The sequence below is a fragment of the Musa acuminata genome, chromosome BXJ1-10 (genome assembly GCF_036884655.1).
Source record: "Musa acuminata AAA Group cultivar baxijiao chromosome BXJ1-10, Cavendish_Baxijiao_AAA, whole genome shotgun sequence".
NCBI classification, from domain to species: domain Eukaryota; kingdom Viridiplantae; phylum Streptophyta; class Magnoliopsida; order Zingiberales; family Musaceae; genus Musa; species Musa acuminata.
In genome coordinates, this window is record NC_088336.1 from 33,134,258 (window position 1) to 33,153,475 (window position 19,218).

Below are 19,218 nucleotides of genomic sequence, written 5' to 3' on the forward strand. Positions count from 1 at the left end.
AATCCAGCTCACAAACTATGGCTACGTCAAGATCGTCTCATTCTCCAAGCCATTCAAGCTTCAGTTGCTGGATCCGTTGCTCCCTTGATATCTTCATGTGTGACAGCTGCCGATGCATGGTCTAAACTGCAAACCACCCTGGCAAATCATTCGCGTACTCGCAAGCTCAGTCTTCTATCCAAGCTTATGGAGACAAAACAAGAGGGAAGTACTATCTCTGATTATTTACAACTTATCAAGGTTATCATCGATGACTTGGCCTTGATAGGTCATTCCCTATGTGATGAAGAGGTTGTCATTCATACCCTCAATGGTCTCGACACCGACTACAAAGAATTGGCTGCTGCAATTCGGGCACGCGACTCGCCAATCTCTTTTGAAGATCTCTATGATAAGTTGACTGACTACGAGATGTCTTTGAAGCGTGCGGACAAACTGCCTGGATCAACTGTCACAGCTCAAGTCAGTCACAAGTCTAAACGGAAGAACGCTCGGTACTCACCGAACATCACCCAAGGTTTGGCTACTACGCCTCTTGATTCTGTGAGTTCCATGCAACACCCCTCCTATCCTCCTAGTCATCCCTTCTCGCAAAGTGGCGACTCCAGCCATCATCCGTCTTGGCGTCCTGCCCTACCGAGCCATCAGAGACGGGTCGTTTGCCAACTGTGTGACAAAGTCGGCCATTCCGCTAAAGTTTGCCGGTCTCGTCTCCGCCTCCCTACTCCGTCACACTGGCCACAGGCAAATCTCCTAACTACTCCGACACCTAGCCAGTCCAATTGGATTGTCGACTCTGGTGCCTCTCATCACATCACCGCTGATCTTCAGAATTTGTCTCTTCACAATCCCTATGGCGGCAATGAAGATATCATCATCGGTGATGGTAAAGGACTTTCTATAACTCATACTGGTTCCACAACGCTTAATTCTGACTCTAATACATTTACTCTCGATGATGTTTTATGCGCCCCTCATATTAAACGCAACCTCATTTCTGTTTCTCAATTTTGCAAACATAACAATACTTCCATTGAATTCTTTCCTGATTCATTTCTTGTTAAGGATTTGAGCACGGGGGCATCATTGGTCCAAGGCCCGAATAAAGACAACATTTATGAATGGCCGTCAGCCTCTCGAATGACCCAGCCCACTGTTCATTCTTCTGTTGCGGCTCCAGTTGATGTGTGGCATCGTCGGCTTGGCCATCCCTCACCCTTTATTCAGCAGAAATTATTATCTTGTCACTCTCTTCCTTTTTTTAAGTCCCCTAATTCTATGATGCATTGTGATGCTTGTCTTAGTAATAAGAGTCATCGGCAGCCTTTTGGTTCATCTTCAATTTCCTCCTCTAAACCTTTTGAAATTATATATACTGATGTTTGGGGTCCTGCTCCAATCTTATCTTTTGATAAGTTTCGATTTTATGTTATTTTTGTAGATCACTTCTCCAAGTACACATGGATATATCCTCTTTCTCATAAATCTGATGTTTCTCGCGTTTTTTCCACTTTCCAGAAGTTGGTCGAAAACTATTTTCAGTCTACCATTAAAACAGTCTACTCTGATGGTGGCGGTGAATATCAAGCCCTGGCGTCTCATCTCTCAGCTTGTGGCATTCAACACCTCAAGTCTCCTCCACATACTCCTCAACTAGTTGGTTCTGCCGAACGCAAACATCGGCATATAGTAGAAACTGGACTCACACTTTTACATCAGGCTTCCATGCCTTCAACTTTCTGGACAGCAGCCTTTCAAACTGCTGTCTACCTAATTAATCGGATGCCTACACCAGTTCTACAACACCAGTCCCCCTTTGACACACTGTTCCACAAACCCCCTAACCTTCGTAAACTCCGCGTGTTCGGTTGTTTATGTTATCCTTGGTTACGTCCCTATGCCTCTCATAAGTTAACATCCCGATCTTCTCCTTGCGTCTTTATTGGTTACTCACTTGACCATAATGCTTTCCGCTGCTATAATCTCCACACTCACAAAATCTTTGTATCACGTCACGTTATCTTTGTTGAGTCTAACTTTCCTTTCCAAACCCTTCCATATCCTGCCATACGGACCACTTCACTATCTCACTGGAGTATACCTTCGGATCAATCGGACGAGCCTCCCATGTCTTCGTCTACTTCCTCCCCTCCTGATCCGCACTATATCACTCCAGTTCAACACTTGCCCGTTTCCTCTGTTCCTACTCCACTCCACTCTTCTCCAATTGATGGGGCAATATGTTCCGAAACACAACCATCCTCTTTACCTCTTTCTCGCCCAAGTGCCCCTGACGTGTCTCCACTTGACCCGGCTTGTGCCACTGATCCTCACCCAACATTACCTCCTAATCCTGTCATCTCCAATCATCCTATGACCACTCGCTCTAAGCATGGTATTTTTAAACCTCGTCAAGTACTTAACCTACAAGCTGTCATGAATTCCTCATCCCCCAACATTGAACCCACCACCTTCACTCAAGCCCAAAAATCTCTGCATTGGCGTATTGCCATGAGCGAGGAATATAATGCCCTCCTCCATAATTCAACATGGGATCTAATTCCTTTTCATCCTTCACAAAACATCATCGGGTGTAAGTGGGTCTTTAGAATTAAGCGGAACCCAGATGGCTCAGTTGCTCGATATAAGGCACGCCTGGTCGCCAAAGGGTTCCATCAACGACCTGGAGTTGATTTCACTGAGACGTTTAGTCCTGTTGTTAAACCCACTACAATCCGGCTTATCTTGAGTCTGGCTACCACTAAAGGCTGGCAATTACGACAATTGGATGTTAATAATGCCTTTCTACAGGGATCTCTATCTGAAGATGTTTTTATGCAACAACCCCCCGGTTTTACTCATCCTCAGTATCCACAGCATGTTTGCAAACTTCGAAAAGCCATTTATGGACTTCGTCAGGCTCCGAGAGCTTGGTACACTCAACTTAGCTCATTTTTGACTTCTGTCGGCTTTCTTAACTCCAAATCTGACACTTCGTTGTTTCTGCGACATCATCATGGAAACACAGTGTATATTCTGGTATATGTGGATGATATTATTGTCACAGGCAACAATCCCGCCAGCATCCAAGCGTTCGTCAAACAGCTGGCAGCTCGATTCTCGCTTAAGGATCTCGGACCCTTGAGCTACTTTTTGGGCGTCGAAGCTACCTTCACATCTTCCGGTCTCCTTTTATCACAACGCAAGTACATTCAAGATTTGTTATTAAAGACAAACATGCAGGATGCAAATGCAGTTACAACCCCCATCTCTACTAGCGGTTCTCTCAAATTATCAGATGGAAGTCCTGCTACGGAACCCACTCAATACCGCCAAGTTGTTGGCTCTTTACAATACTTAGCTCTCACGCGTCCAGACATCTCATTTGCTGTGAACAAATTATCACAGTTTATGCAGCAACCATCTACTCTACACTGGTCTGCGGTTAAGAGACTTCTACGATATCTTAAAGGGACTCTAAATCATGGACTTTTTTTTCGTAAACACTCTCCACTTCGTCTTCATGCATTTGCCGATGCTGATTGGGCGGGCAACCTTGATGATAGAACATCCACATCGGGGTATATTATCTTCCTTGGTGCTCATCCAATCAGTTGGAGTTCTAAGAAGCAAAAGACAGTCGCCCGGTCTACAACTGAAGCTGAATACCGTGCTATTGCCGCTACCACTGCAGAACTCAATTGGATCACGAATCTTCTCCAAGAACTCAACATCGATTCCACTCCTACAATATATTGTGATAATATTGGAGCTACCTATCTATGCGCTAATCCGGTATTCCACTCCCGCATGAAACATATTGCTATTGACTTCCACTTTGTACGTGATCAAGTTGTCCGCCGTCAACTCCGTGTTTCTCATGTTCATACAGCTGATCAATTGGCCGACTCACTTACGAAGCCTATAGCTCGTAAGCTGTTTGCATTACATCAGTCCAAGATTGGCCTCCTTGATAGGAGCACCATCTTGCGGGGGCATGATAAGTAGATGAGATTTCCCTAACTGTTGAGGAAATCTCTCTACTCTGTTGAGGGAAATCCTCTAACCCGTTGAGGAAACTTCTTCTTCTACAACTCATTTATCTCTTTATTTTAACAGTTGTATCCTTGGAAAATGATTCATCTTCTTTTTGCCAGCTTTGTTTGCTTTAACACCAAAGAAATAAGAATACATCAACTTAAGTAAGAGCAGCTTTGGCTAATGACAAAGGGGACAACAATCACAAGACATTGATGAGTTATCAAATTCATATGGCAGGAACAAGTATACTCGAAAGAAGATACGCAATAAGCATGTGATATGCAAAACATCCCTGATTGGTAGTATGGCTTCTAATACGACTTGCGTGAAACAAAGATGCGACATCAGTTTGATATGCAAGTAGTCATTCCATCAGCAACTTAAAAACTCACCTTCGTCCGTGCAGAATCATCAGCAACACTGAGTCCATTACATCACCCAAGATGTCTCTCACAGAGGGCACCTTAATAGGCTTCATGTTATTACTTTTATGAAATATCTGATCATTTCCTTGAAGAGCAGTAAATTTAGAAACAAATGGGTTTAACATGGTGGGTGAACCACAACAGGAGAACAAATTTACAAGAAAGCTAAATTAAGTGGGAATGATACCATGCTGACAAAGAATACAAGTCCAGAGGTTTGTGCAAACATACTGTGGCTCCTGTCAAGATTTTGTATGTTAGCGTTGTTAGACCAACAAAATCAGAGTTTAAAAAACTATGCAAATGTTACTTAACAGGAATAATACAAAGAAATACAAAGAAACTATTTAGCGGAACACAAAAAGTTTGCACTACGATGAAAAAAAAAATCAAAATTACAGCTAGAATGTACTTTGGGGCATATATATGCCTATAGAGCGAAAAGAAATCAATGACTATTCTTAAAACACCATAATCTTGCACTACAATGAACATAAACATCAATGTTACAGCTAGTATGTCTTTTGGGACTTACTGACCCTCCCTGCAGATAAAAAAAAAAAAAATCAAATGACACTAGGGTGTGATTCAGTGACATATTACAAGATCTGATGCATACATGTCTTAGTCCATCATATCTCATTGTAGAATATGATAGAAGGTCTATGACAGCATTGTCAGCTGATTCCAGGAAATTAGATGCAAGGATCATAGTTTCAGTGTGTACCGGACATAACCCTGATGTATACCACACTATATTGCTGACGATGCAATATAAGGAGAGGTGTCTATACCGGCTGACATATATTAAAATTTGGCAGCACATCTACTACCAACCCAAGTTCAACACAACATCTATTTATTTTTTTTATACTGACTGAAATAGATTAAGATATGGAAGCACACCTACTGGCAACCCAAGTTCAATAGTCTCTGTTTGCACACCTGCAGTTTTTTCCTTCTCATTCTTTTTTTCTTAATATAAACCTGAGTATGGTATTCCATGCTCCCTCTGACTCAAGTCATGTACCCTTCTCCATTGACTCAAGGTGGAACATACAAGCCACACCACTACGTCCAGGTTAAATTTCCAGTAAAGTTGTCAGCAGATCAAAGCTACCAAGAATCTGACAATCTAGTTTATTGGACCTTTTTCTCACAGGATCTCATGTATTAAAATATAGTCATTACTCAGGCATCCATGACCGACCATCACAAAATCTAGCAACCACCAGATCATCACCATTGACAGATTAAGATGTATTTGTTTTGACTTCGTTCTATGCTCTCTTTTGTTCTTATTGTCAAACAATATATTTTAATTTCTGATTTTTTGGGTTGAGTCAACTCACTTGTAGATTTAAATTTGAGGCCATCATAAAACACCTAATCCTTTTCTCTGTTAGTGAGTTGACTAGACATGTCGGGCGATGCCTCACTTTCAACAGTACAGTCATGCGTACATAGGTTAGAATTATCTGGGACAAGGTATGGACTCTGCCAGAGAGGGCTTCTCACAATTTAGTTTCCTAAATAACAATCTCCTTGATAAGATGCAAACCACAGAACTCCTAAACAAGGAAAAAAAATTACTTAAGCAAAAGCTCATTTCTTTTACTATAATCATCAAGACTCCCATGAGAACCATCCTAATACAAGAGTATTCAAGATCAGCCATTCATACAGAACTCCCAGGACCCAGTGAAAAAAGTGAATAAAACAGAATAGACACCCCAACCTAAAAGCATAGGAAGCCGGAAGAGAAGTCTTATTATCTATACTCTAAGCTGTGGGAATACATATCATAAGAAAGTATAATCCATTAACAATTATCTTATCTCATCAGTCTATGTCAACATAAAGTAAAACCTTTAATAAGAAAAACAAAAAAAAGGAGAAAACATCATAGCTTTCTTTAAGACAATATAATCTTGGTAGTACAATTTCTTCTTGAATAGTAAGGCCAATTTCAGTAATCCTGGCCAATTTTTTGTAATATTTTTGTTCTACTTCATCTTTATCTCCTTAGGTAAACTAATAGCAACATTATCTCATGTTCTTCCATCATAGTTTCATCTTGGATTTCATCAAACCACCAATTCATCGTCCTCAAAGATATGCGATGACTGTTATAATCTCCAAGCAATATATTTCCATGTGATACTATATCATTTTTCTTGCAAGTCTCATACTACTCTGATAATAGCATACCATTTTCCTCCAAGTCTCAAACTACTGAGTTAGACTTTTCTAGAAGATCGATTACTTTGACCTTTACATTCGATCATTTAGTTCTAATATTAATGTGTCCTACTTATTCTTTTGCATTTCTTATGCATATACCTAACACTATTGATCAAAGTTGTGTATTCAATTTGTCTACAGATCTAACTTCACAATATATGCATGACTTTACATTTATTCTCCTAGCAGGGAAAATAAAAGTCAGTTGACTACGAGTTTGGCCGGTCTAAGGAAACTTAGACTGTAGAAACTAACAACAATAATTGATTGCTGCAGATTTATCAGAATTAACTTCCTCTACAAAGTACAGTAGCTTAAGAGTAGTCCAATACAGTCAAAACCTAATGTGATTTAGAACAGAACCAATTTTGTATGATACAAGAATGTGCTACAAAAATACAACCATCCCATACCGTCAGGTTTTTAGCACATTAAAATTGAGAAATCCAAATAATAGATCTGTGTTAATAGATCTGCGTCAATATAAAATCATTTTGTCCTGTTATCCAATAACACCATATCAGTCCAATTGATGCCCTCGAATTATCTTCTCATTCTTCTAATCCTCATCGAGCATCACTATTTCCTCTAAAGTCAGCCATTCCTTTCGAAATTCAAATTAGCGGCCAAAATGGAGTATGCCTACATCAACCGGATCTCACGGCTATCTAAGACATAAAGCAGAGATGATCAAGACCTTACCGATTTTGGCTTCCAACTGGGGATTCGGAGGGGAACCCAAGACGACATGAACAACTCCGAATGCGGAGATTGGGCAAGGCCTGTTGGACTTGCTCGATAGTCTCGAAGTCTCGATGACCTGTGGCGGAAAAGAGTGCGCTCCTCTCTTTTTCGTTTGTACCCTCGAAAGATTGAAGGAGAAACAGAAGAGGAAGACGAGACGACGCAACAGAGTGCCCTTTCTGACTTAGTCTTCTTCCCATTTCATCGGCGCCTTTGTTTTCCCGCGCGAGTGCCGCCTCCTTCCCACTCACGTGACGACGCAGAGAGCGACGCGAGGGGTGAGGTAAACGGTCCTGTCGGCAACAGGGTCACGTCTGGGTCCCATCCATCTGTGGTGTAGCGATTGGAATCTTGACGAGATCAATGATGCTTGGTTCCATCGGACGGTGAGATATTCATCGGCGCCTTTGTTTTCCGAGCGAGTGCCGCCTCCTTCCCACTCACGTGACGAGCGGTGCGGTGTCAGCTGTCCTGTGGGCAACAGGGTCACGTCTGGGTCCCATCGATCTGGTGTGTAGCGATTGGAAGCTTTGGACGAGATCAATGATGATTCGTTCCATCGGACGGTGAGATAAACGTGATCAGATTGAACCCACGAGACACCACAAAAGAGTTACATTACGGTCATCAATGACAAACGTTCGGTATCGAAAATAAAAGAGGTTTATTTATTCTAAATATTGCTTGCCACTGCAAATGTTCGTTACGACCCTTTACCGATCTCCTCAAGGAATGCCGTCAGATTCCGATCCGACGACCCTCCTTCGCTGACGGCCGCCCGGGCTCTCTCCTTCCACTGCTCTGCCTTCTTCCTCATCTCCTTGCCTCCCTCCCCCTCCCCCATCACCAGTTCCACGCACCGCTTCAGTTCCTCGGCCTCGACCACGCCGTCCTCGCTGAGCTCCGCGGTCACCCCGGTCCCCCACGCGCCGTCAGCCATCCTCGCGTTCGTCCTCTGATCCGACAGCCGCGGCGCGCCCACCGTCGGCACGCCGCACGCTAGGCTCTCCAGCATCGAGTTCCACCCGCAGTGGGTCACGAAGCAGCCCACCGCCGCGTGCGACAGCACCTTCACCTGCGAACACCACTCCACTACCATCCCTTGACCGCTCCCTTCTCGTAGGTTCCCCTCTTCCCTATTGTCCCGCCGCACCACCCACATGTACGGCCGGCCGCATTCCTCCAGGCCCGCCGACAGTTCCTCCAGCTCTCGCTTGGTGAAGTGGTGCAAGCTCCCGAAGGAGACGTACACCACCGACCACTCCGGCTGCGAGTCCAGCCACTCCATGTACCCCTTGTCGTCTGGCTTGAAGATGTCGCCGCCGGCGCCAGTCTCGGTGTCTTTGGGAGCGGCGGTGCCAGAGAACGACCAGGACGGAATCAGTGGCCCGATGGTCAGCATGTCGATCTCGTCCACCGCCGCCAGCGCGTCCGGCTCCAGCTCGTCGAACGTGTTAACGAGGACCCTCGGCTTCGACGAGGATGCGGCCTTCTCAGTGTCCAGCGCCGCAAACGCCTCGCGCAAGGTCAGGTAGACGGAGGAGAGAGGGTGATCCACAGGCGAGGTGAGGAAGGACGGGACGTCGCTAATCTTGATGGGCGGCAGCCGCGGGAAGGTCACCGTAAACGAGGGGTCGTCGCGGTGGGCGTCCACGACAGCACCGTAGTCATGGAAGTAGTGGTAATATACGGCGAACACGGTGGCCGGCTGGATCCAGTAATGGATGGAGGGGATGCCGTACTCGCGCGCCACGTCGGCGGCCCAAGGGAGGAGCATGGTGTAGACGATACACGTGACGGGGCGGCCGCGGGCGGCGAGGCCGGCGACGATGCTGGAGAGGCTGCGGGGCCCGGTGACCTTGAACTCGGCCATGAAACGGTTGAACCCGGCAAAGCCGCCACGGTCGCCGTCGTCGAAGCCGTCGGAGAAGGGGACATAGGAAAGGAGGCCGTCGTAGACGTCGTGGTGGTCGGGGGCCGAGGGGAACATGCGTCGGTGAGCCGAGAGGGTGGTGGAGAAGGTGACGAGGGGGCCGGCGGCGGAGTGGGCGAGGTGCTTGGCGAGGTGGAGGACCGGATTGATGTGGCCTTGGAAGGGGAAGGTGGCCACCAAGAAGTGCTGCTGCTGCTTCAGCTCCATTACCGAGTGGCCACCAAGAACTGTGGGTGTGAGCCTGTGGACGACGATGACTCTGCTGTCAATGGTTATATATGGCTGACGAGCGCCTGCAATTGGTGGTACATACCGAGCCAAGTGGAGATCTAATGTACGACAACATCTGATCGAAAACATCCAATGTTTCCCGTTATTGCAGTTCATACTCATCCAATATTCAAATTAAAAATCCATTTCCATTTCTCTAAAAGCAAATAAAAGACTGTCATGAATGAAAGATTTCACATGGATATATTATTAATCTAAACTTAGAAAACATACAACAGTATAAAATGATGGAGAGATCTCCGTATCTCGTGATGCTCATAACATTAAGTTCACACACTTCACTTACATTTTGGAATTTTGAAGTGATCAACACTGGGTAATATATAATTTCAGAAATGACGAGTACAAACGAACAACATATTATCGACTTCACTCATCAGATAGCCAGTAATCCAATAAGAAAGAAAATTTCAGTGAGCGTAAAATTTAGTACGAAAGGCGCTATCATTAGAGATTTCAGGAATACAGGTAGAAGACGGAAAATTTCTGTACAAAATTAGCACCAAAAACTACACACTACCTCCGGGGATACGAATCCCCATCGACGCAAGCTACAGCAGGAAGCTGATATCGTTAAACTGAAGCAGCTGAGCAAAATTTTCAAAGAGCAATTCTGTCTGCACGCAGCGTCCATGTGTCAATATCACTTTGAATTCATGGGTATTCATTCGACTATAATGATCTCTTGCAAGAAAATGATGCCAAAGTCACTTTCCAAAAGAGCTGTTGTCCAGCAAAATGATATAAAACTTATGAAAAACTGCTGACCAGTAAATCCACGATATCGATATATTATCCATCACCGATAATATCTTTCTCAGACGCTTTTATTGCCTCTGCAGTCATAAGTGCAACCGTAGCTCTATGAAGGGCAAGATCTGCTTTGTGTAGCAACCACTGTGCTTTCTCTCTCTTAAGCTTGGCCATGTTTAATGCATGCTGAGCTGCACTTGTTGCATCGCGCAACCTGAACTCATCCATGTCGGCATGATGTCTATGAAAACCAGTAGATTGAGATTGCCTTGTGTTGGACCATTCACAAAGTTCAGAACTCCATCTATTAAGTCCATTCCTATTTGATCTTTGATTACCTGAGAATGGTGACCCTTGAGGATCCCTGGGAGACAGGAACGGATCAAACTTCTTTGAAGTACTTCTGTAAAATTTTGGGTCTGGACATCTCTCTGATCCATCATTAGTGAAAAAGGATTCTGTGCTTGCAGTATCCCTTGGTGAAAAGGTAGATCGAGACTGAGGCCCATGATAAGAATCGGAAGATTCATAGCTCGAGATAGCAACCTCCCCAACTGAAATTCCATCCGTTTTTCTCCCTGGTACAACAAGAAACAGGAACACTATCAACAAAGAAGCCAAAGAATTAGGATAAAAAATAAAAAATAATAGAAGTACCCGGTGTATGGAAACAATCTTGTTCTCTCATTAAAACATTATGGTGGCCAGTGAATATGAGCTTCTTGTGAGACCTCTGCTTTGAACCTTTGTTTGGTATTTCCAAGCCTCGCGGTCTCAAACAGAAGGCAAACATAGGCGGTTTCTTCAATGAATGTGCTTTCTCATGGCAGCCTACGGGCTGCAGTGGCGTTTTGTTCATGTTTGATTCCCATTGGTTTAGTTGCTGCTGGTGAAGTTCCCACAGAGGAGGCTGAAAAGCCATGAAATAAGAATAGATGAGATTAAGCACTTTATCGTACCAAAAAGAGGCGTTTAAGGATTGTTGCAATCATCAGATGATTACAACCACGGGCCAAGGGTCATCCTTAACTTTCGAAGAAAAGAGAAGCAAATGAGCATTTAAACAGATCCAGCATAGTTTAATAATAGGTCATTTGTTAAATAAATGGAAAAAGACTACAATTAGATCTGTCAAAATCGATCAGATTAAGTAAAATCAGTTTCAATCATTGTGATGGAATCACAGTTCGTTCCAACTTCATACGTAGTTGGCAATTCAATGGAAGAATAGGGATTTCATTGTCATGCTTGTTAGCTGACAATGATAGAAACAGTTGAATAAGTTGTAATGCTTGGCAGTCGATAATGATCGAAACAGTTGAATAAGTAGTCCTCACTAACTTAGATATCCTAAGATTTCTCCTTGGATTTGTCGCTTTTGGTTTTTCTTGACAAAAGGTGGTAAAATAAGCACTGGACATTTTGTCGTGCTTACTTACTGTATAGTAATTTCTCAAGGTAACACAAATATGACATTACATAGCATTCATATGCAAATGACTTGAAAACATAGTAAGACAAAAAAAATAATACAGGAGAATTAGAAGATAGCAGCAATTTCATTAAAATGCAAAGTGCTCAAAACAAGATCCAGGCATCAGAACTTTAAGAATCAACTTTGAAATAAATCCCATCAATTGATGAGCATGCCGGGGTATAGGAATTTCGGAAATATAGTCTCATGGAACTAAAACTTCAAACTACCAAAATTAGGCTTCTATTGGTTGGTATATGAGAGTAAGACATGAAAGTTCAATGAAATTTCCAAAAAATATTTTTTTTTTATCATTTTGGTTAAAACCCAACTTTAAAAAAAAAAGCTAAATCAGCATGCAATCATGCTCAAGATTAAGTGCATTAAAAAAAAAAATTCTTCTCATGCATCAGTTCTTGGAGCTTAACTACAGCTGATTCCTAGCCAAATTCAAGTTTTCAAGAACTAGGCATCTTGGAAACTTCTGAAGTTCTGATTGCTCTCATGTAGTCAAACATTAAAGTACTTCCAGGCCTTTGCTTTCCTGGAACCAATTCAATGTGTGATAAATACAACACCAGTTCCAATAGAACTGCTAGCAACTTTGAATCTGTGTCTGTCATAATCTAGTAAAAGAGCTACATTAACTTAATCAACATGCTAATTGTTTAACACTAACAGGCGACCATAGTCATATAGTTTGTGTATGCTGCAAACATGTGATGCATGAAAAGAAAGTACAATTTTCATGAATAAAGTGATAGGAAATAGACTTCAAGAAATTAGCAGACATTTAGCACCTTAACATATATAGTCTAAACCCTAAAACAATTGATGAGCAAATCAGCTATCTGGCAGCAGACTTAATCAAGCAGCATACTTAAGTTTATTCATATGAGAAAGAGAACAGACTAGCATAAAAAATGTAAACCAATTTAGACTCACCTGAAATTGCCGAATCAGAGGTAAACCTTTTTTCCTTCTCTTTTGCCTCCAATGCTCGTAAATAACTTCAATTGTGTCTGCTGGTCCATCATCAGCCATGTATTTTTCTATGTCATCATTGGTGATCTCTTCACATTGTTGAGTGTATGCAAATTTTTCAAGCATGTCCATGACCCTCTCAAACATATCATCTGTAACCTCAGTCATTTTATTATCCTTGGCATCCATATTAGCTCTCACTGTGGATATCCATTCCTCGTCCTCACTGTCCATGTCATACAACACATGAGAAGAATCCAGGGCCAAGTCAACCTCAGTTCCCACCTGCCGAAAGTACTTCGATGAACTGAGAATGAAAGGCACTTCAACACAACCATCATCACCATTTGGAAGTAGGCGAACTCCCGGAATGGGAATGTTCTTAACAGAAGCAGCCCTAACGTTCTGGTTGTAGCATTCTTCATGCATTTGTTTGAAAATATACCACTGGTTTCTGTCAGTGAACTCTAACATCCATTCTTTTCCCCCTTTCCACATCATAGCATGAGTGTAACGATTTGTGGTTCCAGGCTGCAGAACATGGTGTGCCTTGTAGGCATATTTAATAGCCCCTGAAACCTTTATGATTATCCTCCAATTCTTCTGATCATCACAGTCAAGTTGAACCTTGGCTCCAAATTCTCTCCAACATTTGTCTCCATGAGTGACAAGGACATTAGCATCACAGGCTAACGAGTCCAGGTAACTTTGATGACTTCTGGAACAATTGGATGAAACATTTGCAATAACAGTCTTAACTTTTTTATGAGATTGTACCTTCTGGTGATTGCTTTGGGATTTTGCAGCGTGTCCATAACTTCCAGATAATTGTGAATATGAAACCTGGGTCCGGGGCCTTTTGTAGCCACTAGTGAAAGCATTTTCTACATCATCTTTTGAACCCAATCTTGGGTGGTGAATAAATGTCCGTGAAAGTGAAGTGTGCCGATTGCGATGCCACATGCTTCGTGGAGCAGTTGGACTGTGGATTGTGTGTTCATTCAGATCAAGAACCAAGTTGGATGTAGAGTCAGCAGACAGCAATCCCTTATGAAGAGAATGTTTTTCAACTTCAAACAATTGAACCTCCACATTGGCAGTTTTGACAAAAGAACTGCATCCTCCAGCAAGAGACTTGTCTGTAAAAGAAGACTGTTCAGGACATTCAGAACAAGTATCCTCAGCAAATTGAGATGTTCCATCCTCACATTGGAATCTTCCATATTGAACAACTCCCTCACCACTAATGCTTTTCCCCACAGCACTACTATCTACAGAATTCTGAATCACATTATCCTCGCTAGTAAAGAAATTCTTAGTAACTCTATTCAAATCGCTATTACTCCCAGCAGACAAAGCATCTAAGCTTGGTCTTCCATGAGTTGCTTCAGCCTCGCTCAAAGAGGATATTAAGTTATCAAGCTTTTCCAGAGCATGCTTAAAAGGATCCTCAAGAGAAGTGTGACCATCAGCTGTCAATTTATCATTATTGTCTGCATAATTTTGTGAAGAAACTATATTGAAGTCTCCAGAACAAAGAGAAGCTGTGTCTTTCTCATTCAACAACTTGAGATGAAGACCGAGTGAAAATGAAGGCGCAGCAGCAAAATAAAGGGAACAGAGAAGAGGCTTCTTCTGATCTTGAGCCAAATAATGAATGACAGAATTCACATTTGGATCAACCAATTTCTTCAGATTGAATCTATGAACTAGGCTTGATCTTCCCCAGAATCTCTGAAAAAGAAGCAAAAACATAGAGAAATTTGTCAAACCAAATTCACTAATAGATATAGACAAAGTAAATATTGGCTTGACTGCAAGTTTATTAAAGTGACGTGAAGAAAACCTTTCTAAAAGAAAGTTATCCTTTTAAACTGCACAAAAATCACGAGGAAAGTGCAAAGACACTAAGAATTGCCTAAACCAACAAGGTGCAGTCCATGAAACCAACTAGGTAAGGATAGCTGACAACATACTTCTCTGATTTTATCAAACTACAAATTCCAGGTTTAGCAAATATTGCGTCCAGCCCATCTGGCACAATTATTAACCCTTTGAAAATAGACTAGTAACAACAATAAGGTCTCTGGATCCAGTCAAGTCTACTTCGGTAGTACTTCAATGAAAACAAGACAAAATATATCTAGTCCGTAAATAGATAAGTGTTATATTTCAAGGAGCTAGGCATTGCTCCTTGGTAATTAGGTGCTTGTCCAAAAGAAACTAATAGCACAACTATTTTCTTTGTATGACAAATCTCCAACACATGATGCCTTGAACTATACTAAATGCAAAAATAAGTGCAACACTATTCACAGGATTTTGTTAGCAGAAGCAACTAAAATCCATCAAAATTCAAAATTCTGTGGTGATATAGATTCCAGACTCCCAGAGATGCAGTCAAAATTTTCAGAAAACACTGCATGGAATATGTCAACTGCTTTTAGTTGCATTTAGGTAAATTATGGTTCTGATCCTCCACATGATGAATGAAAAACATGTTTGCTTATTAAGCTAAAATAAAAACATGATAGAACAATGCATGCAGGCAAATTTATTGGCTAAAAAAATTCCACATATAGGCATAAGAACCATGAAGTAGATGAATATGTAATTGAATAACATGTAGATAGTGATAATGTAACATATAGAAGAAATTTCATATACCACCACTTGCCAACCAAGTAAATGTCCAAGATGTGCTCCCATAACATTTATTTCACAACTGCCCAATTATAACCAAACCTACATTGGAATCAGTCTAGGTTTCTCCAATCTCGAAACAAGCGAATAGGCATTTTTCATTAATAGGAAATAAGCCTCAAAGAATTTTCCATGTGTCATCATCTGAATTCATATAATCCAAAACAATTTTTTTGCAGACAAGAACAGTAAAAAGAAATAAATAAAAATACTCAGAACGACTACATTTAATCAGCAAAACAAGCCTAACAAACAGAAACGAGTACCTTGATTGATTTAATAGAACTGCTGAGTATTTGACTACTAGCAAGGTTCTGGATGTTTGAACACATGTACTCAGCTGTAGATAATGCCTCCTTTGCGAAAAGCTTTTTCAGTTTATCTTCAAGATATCTCCATTTTGAACTCTCTATCTTGGAAAGGGTACTCAAAACAAAAAGAAGTTTCCTACCTAAATTGTGTAAGCTTGAAATCCTAAGTCCAATTGATGAGCAAGGACTTTCTGGCTCGGCAAAGTCACTCTTCACAACATGTCCACTGACTGTTGTGATGATCAAACATAAAAGAGACACTGCACGCTTTAAAGAACCCTCAAACAAAAGAAACCTTAATCCAGGAACAGTGTCAATAAAAAATATTTCCATGCGAACAACCGGCCATGCATGAACTAGTTCACCATGATGCATAATATAAAGGGCTTGGCAGAGCCAAAGACTTTCTCTTTGAAAAGTGAGTTCCAGAGTACACTGAGGCGGTAGGTTCAGTTTAAATATCACTACTTTAAATTCTTTCCATGTCACAATCATATTGAGTTCCTCTGCAGCTGCTTTGCTGTTAGCAACTGAGGCATGAATTCTCACTGAACCACCTGGACCACCAGGAGCAGCACCCTGCACCACTCTAGTGTCCAAAACGTCCCTTTTACTGCGAAACCGTTTCCTGAAATAAACATAAGGTAACTTCCTGCATTCAGAGTCAACACTCCTCTTCAGCTCAGAAAATCTGTTAAAGTTCTGATCACATGACTGCTCCGACTCATTGCAATTAAAAAATAATTTATTTGGATTCTTATCCAATGGATTCATAGACATACTTTCCTTTGATTCTAGTAACACAGGACTGATGTCCTTCAGAGGACTAACTCTGAGATGCTTCTTTATGGTACTAGAAGGGGAGGATGTAACGCGGCGAGTAGTTCGTGACAACCATGAAATAATGGGTTCTGATTCCAGGAGGCTGCCTATGTAACTGCTCTCCATGGCTTCTGGCTCTCCCTCTGTGTTATTCTGTCTTGATTCCGACCCCTGTTTCCCAAAATTAAACTTGCTAGAAACTTCACTGGGGAAAAGCAATAACTTGAATCTCTCCTTTTGGAGATTAATCCATTCTTCATCACGATCATCATACTTAACATGATGCAACCTAGTTACAGGATCATAACCCTTAACCAGGCCAAAATACCAATTTTTATCCAAAGGCCAGAACACTCTGATCCGCTGCTTAACGATATAATAGGGATCCATATCCCTCGAGCAGACCTCATAAAAGTGGCGACGCTTCCTAGCAAAGCTTTTACCAATGTGTCTCCTTGGCCGCAGCACCCGGCCTGTAGCATCTACTGAACAAGCTTCAGCCTGTGAGACCTTCGACATTGCATGGTCGGACTGCAAATATGTTAAACCTTCTACTGGTTCTGCCATACATGTAGTCCTTTTCCCGGAGAAACCAGTGCAACTTGGATCGAATCGTGAAGAAAGCATTCTAGCAGCATCCACTTCAAGGTTTTCCTCGTCATCATCCTGAGAAACCTCAACTGAATCCCCACTGTCATCTATCAGAGGTGCATCGCTCTCGAGACAACCCTGTTCAGACATCTTCAAGTTTATTCTGCTTCCGTAATTTCTATAATCAGACTTAAAATGACTGTCATTTTCAACACTGGTGCAAGGAGCAGAATCATCTTTCTGATACCCATTCAGCTCAAAATCATCAGCTTCCAACATCTGCTTGTCATTTAACACCTGTGAATTCGAATTTTCACCGATGGAAGATTTGTTATTCTGAGCATCAGTATTAATCCTCTCATAACTAGAATTACTAAAAGCTACTTCGAAGCTGATAGGATCTTTAGCTTTTCTCCACTTAGAAATACCCCTAGGCCGCTTCGGTATAAAGAGATCTTCTCCGAAATAGCTCTTGATTTTAGAGGTTACACCACTCGGAGATTCATGATCTGTCTTGTTTGGCAGTGGCGAATAAAGATCGCTTGCTAAATATTGTGCATTCCCATTTGACCCATCCAGATCATGTGTGGCATCGCTTCCACTGGTGGAAATGTAGTTTCGCTTTGGCCTTGAGACATTCAAACTGCCGCGCTGCCTCCTAGAATCAGGCTGGAGATTGCTCAAAGAAACCTCTTTTCTACTTGGTTTCCTTGTGGATTCTGAAAGAATCTCTCCTACCTCATCGAATGATGACCCAAGCTTCTTCTTGGGAACTTTGGATTCTTGTTCCAACCTCGAAACCTCTCTCCCAGCCCAGGATTTTATAACTGAACTACTTGATTTCTTCACGTAAATGCTCTGGAGATCCAAAGATCTCGGCTTCTTAGGTATGTCGGATGCTTCAGCTCTCTCGAGGCTAATTTCCATCTACAATTCCTGAATCCCAATGAAAGAAAGAAAACCCCCAAATTTTACCACCCATCATACATGACGAGGAAACTGAATCCCTAATTTCGGATCCGGACGCATAACACCAAGCGCATGATCCCAAAATTCTCCCAAATCAAACCTAAACAACAAAAATCACCGATCACAACCATTTCCCCCATCGATCCCCCAACAAAATCGAAGCGATCAAGAGCGGAGATGACACAACCACATACCTGGACCGGGAACGACGACGCAAGCCAAATCCCCCATCGATAGGATCCGCAATCGACGGACAAACCGGTTCCGCAGTCCAATCCCACCTTCCCTCCGCAGGAATCGCCCGATTGATCGAGGTTCTCGACGGTGATTTTTTCAACCCTAGAAAGAGACGGGGCCTAGGGTTTCATTCATTCCAAGGGACGTGAGGGCTCGGGACGGAAAAAAAAAAGAAAAAAAAGGAAAATGAGAAAAAGAGCGAGTTACTCGGAAAAGGACTAGGCACGATCCGCCCGTCAGATCTCGATCGGACGGTCTGAATTCCTTGTGGTGACGACAGGGGAGCTAACGGCATCAAGCTGGATTCCAAAATCTTTATTCCACCGCGAAGAAACGAACGGTGGAGATCGTTTTCGTTGATGCTACGGACGGGTGGGATCCGATCAAGCAATAGCGAGAGTTTGGGCCTGCCGTGCGACAGGTCATCGTTAACGGAAATTTCTAAAAGGCGCCTCGACTCTTTTACTTTTTCTGGTCGAATCCACATCTTAAATGCCCCAACCATCACAGTGATTTACGGTGCAATGCCATTGGGGAGGTATACGTGCCCCTTCCTCTTCTCTTGCTCCGATGCAATATAAGTTGGGTGGGGCCCGGGACGTCCTCTGCTTGGATATACGACTTGTGGTCCAAGGATAGGTTGGTAATTGTGGCTTTTGCTTGGGCTAGTTTTAGCGCTGTCTTAATACAAACGAT

General features: G+C 42.4%; 2 protein-coding genes across 2 annotated transcripts; both read right to left on the reverse strand.

The window, feature by feature from the left end:
* Positions 1-8,054: 8,054 nt before the first annotated feature.
* Positions 8,055-9,648, reverse strand: LOC103969451 (UDP-glycosyltransferase 75C1-like). Its single transcript, XM_009382977.3, has one exon. It carries the CDS (start codon positions 9,592-9,594, stop codon positions 8,158-8,160), a length of 1,437 nt encoding a protein of 478 aa, XP_009381252.3. The 5' UTR covers positions 9,595-9,648; the 3' UTR covers positions 8,055-8,157.
* LOC135594592 (uncharacterized) lies at positions 8,055-18,684 on the reverse strand. The gene is made up of 5 exons (XM_065084905.1): positions 18,480-18,684; positions 15,859-18,385; positions 12,851-14,623; positions 11,089-11,341; positions 8,055-11,009 (listed from the first exon to the last, which is right to left on the reverse strand). The coding sequence occupies exons 2-5, from the start codon at positions 18,241-18,243 to the stop codon at positions 10,471-10,473; spliced, it is 4,950 nt and encodes a 1,649-aa protein (XP_064940977.1). The 5' UTR covers positions 18,244-18,385; positions 18,480-18,684; the 3' UTR covers positions 8,055-10,470.
* Positions 18,685-19,218: the final 534 nt, after the last annotated feature.

Excerpts from the sequence above, each read along its gene's own strand:
- LOC135594592 (XM_065084905.1), bottom strand. The coding sequence starts at position 18,243 with ATGGAAATTAGCCTCGAGAGAGCTGAAGCATCCGACATACCTAAGAAG. Across the intron at positions 14,624-15,858 it reads GTTCTATTAAATCAATCAAG|AGATTCTGGGGAAGATCAAG; the intron begins GTACTCGTTTCT and ends CTTCTTTTTCAG. Across the intron at positions 11,342-12,850 it reads CTCTGATTCGGCAATTTCAG|CCTCCTCTGTGGGAACTTCA; the intron begins GTGAGTCTAAAT and ends ATGGCTTTTCAG.
- LOC103969451 (XM_009382977.3), bottom strand. The coding sequence starts at position 9,594 with ATGGAGCTGAAGCAGCAGCAGCACTTCTTGGTGGCCACCTTCCCCTTC.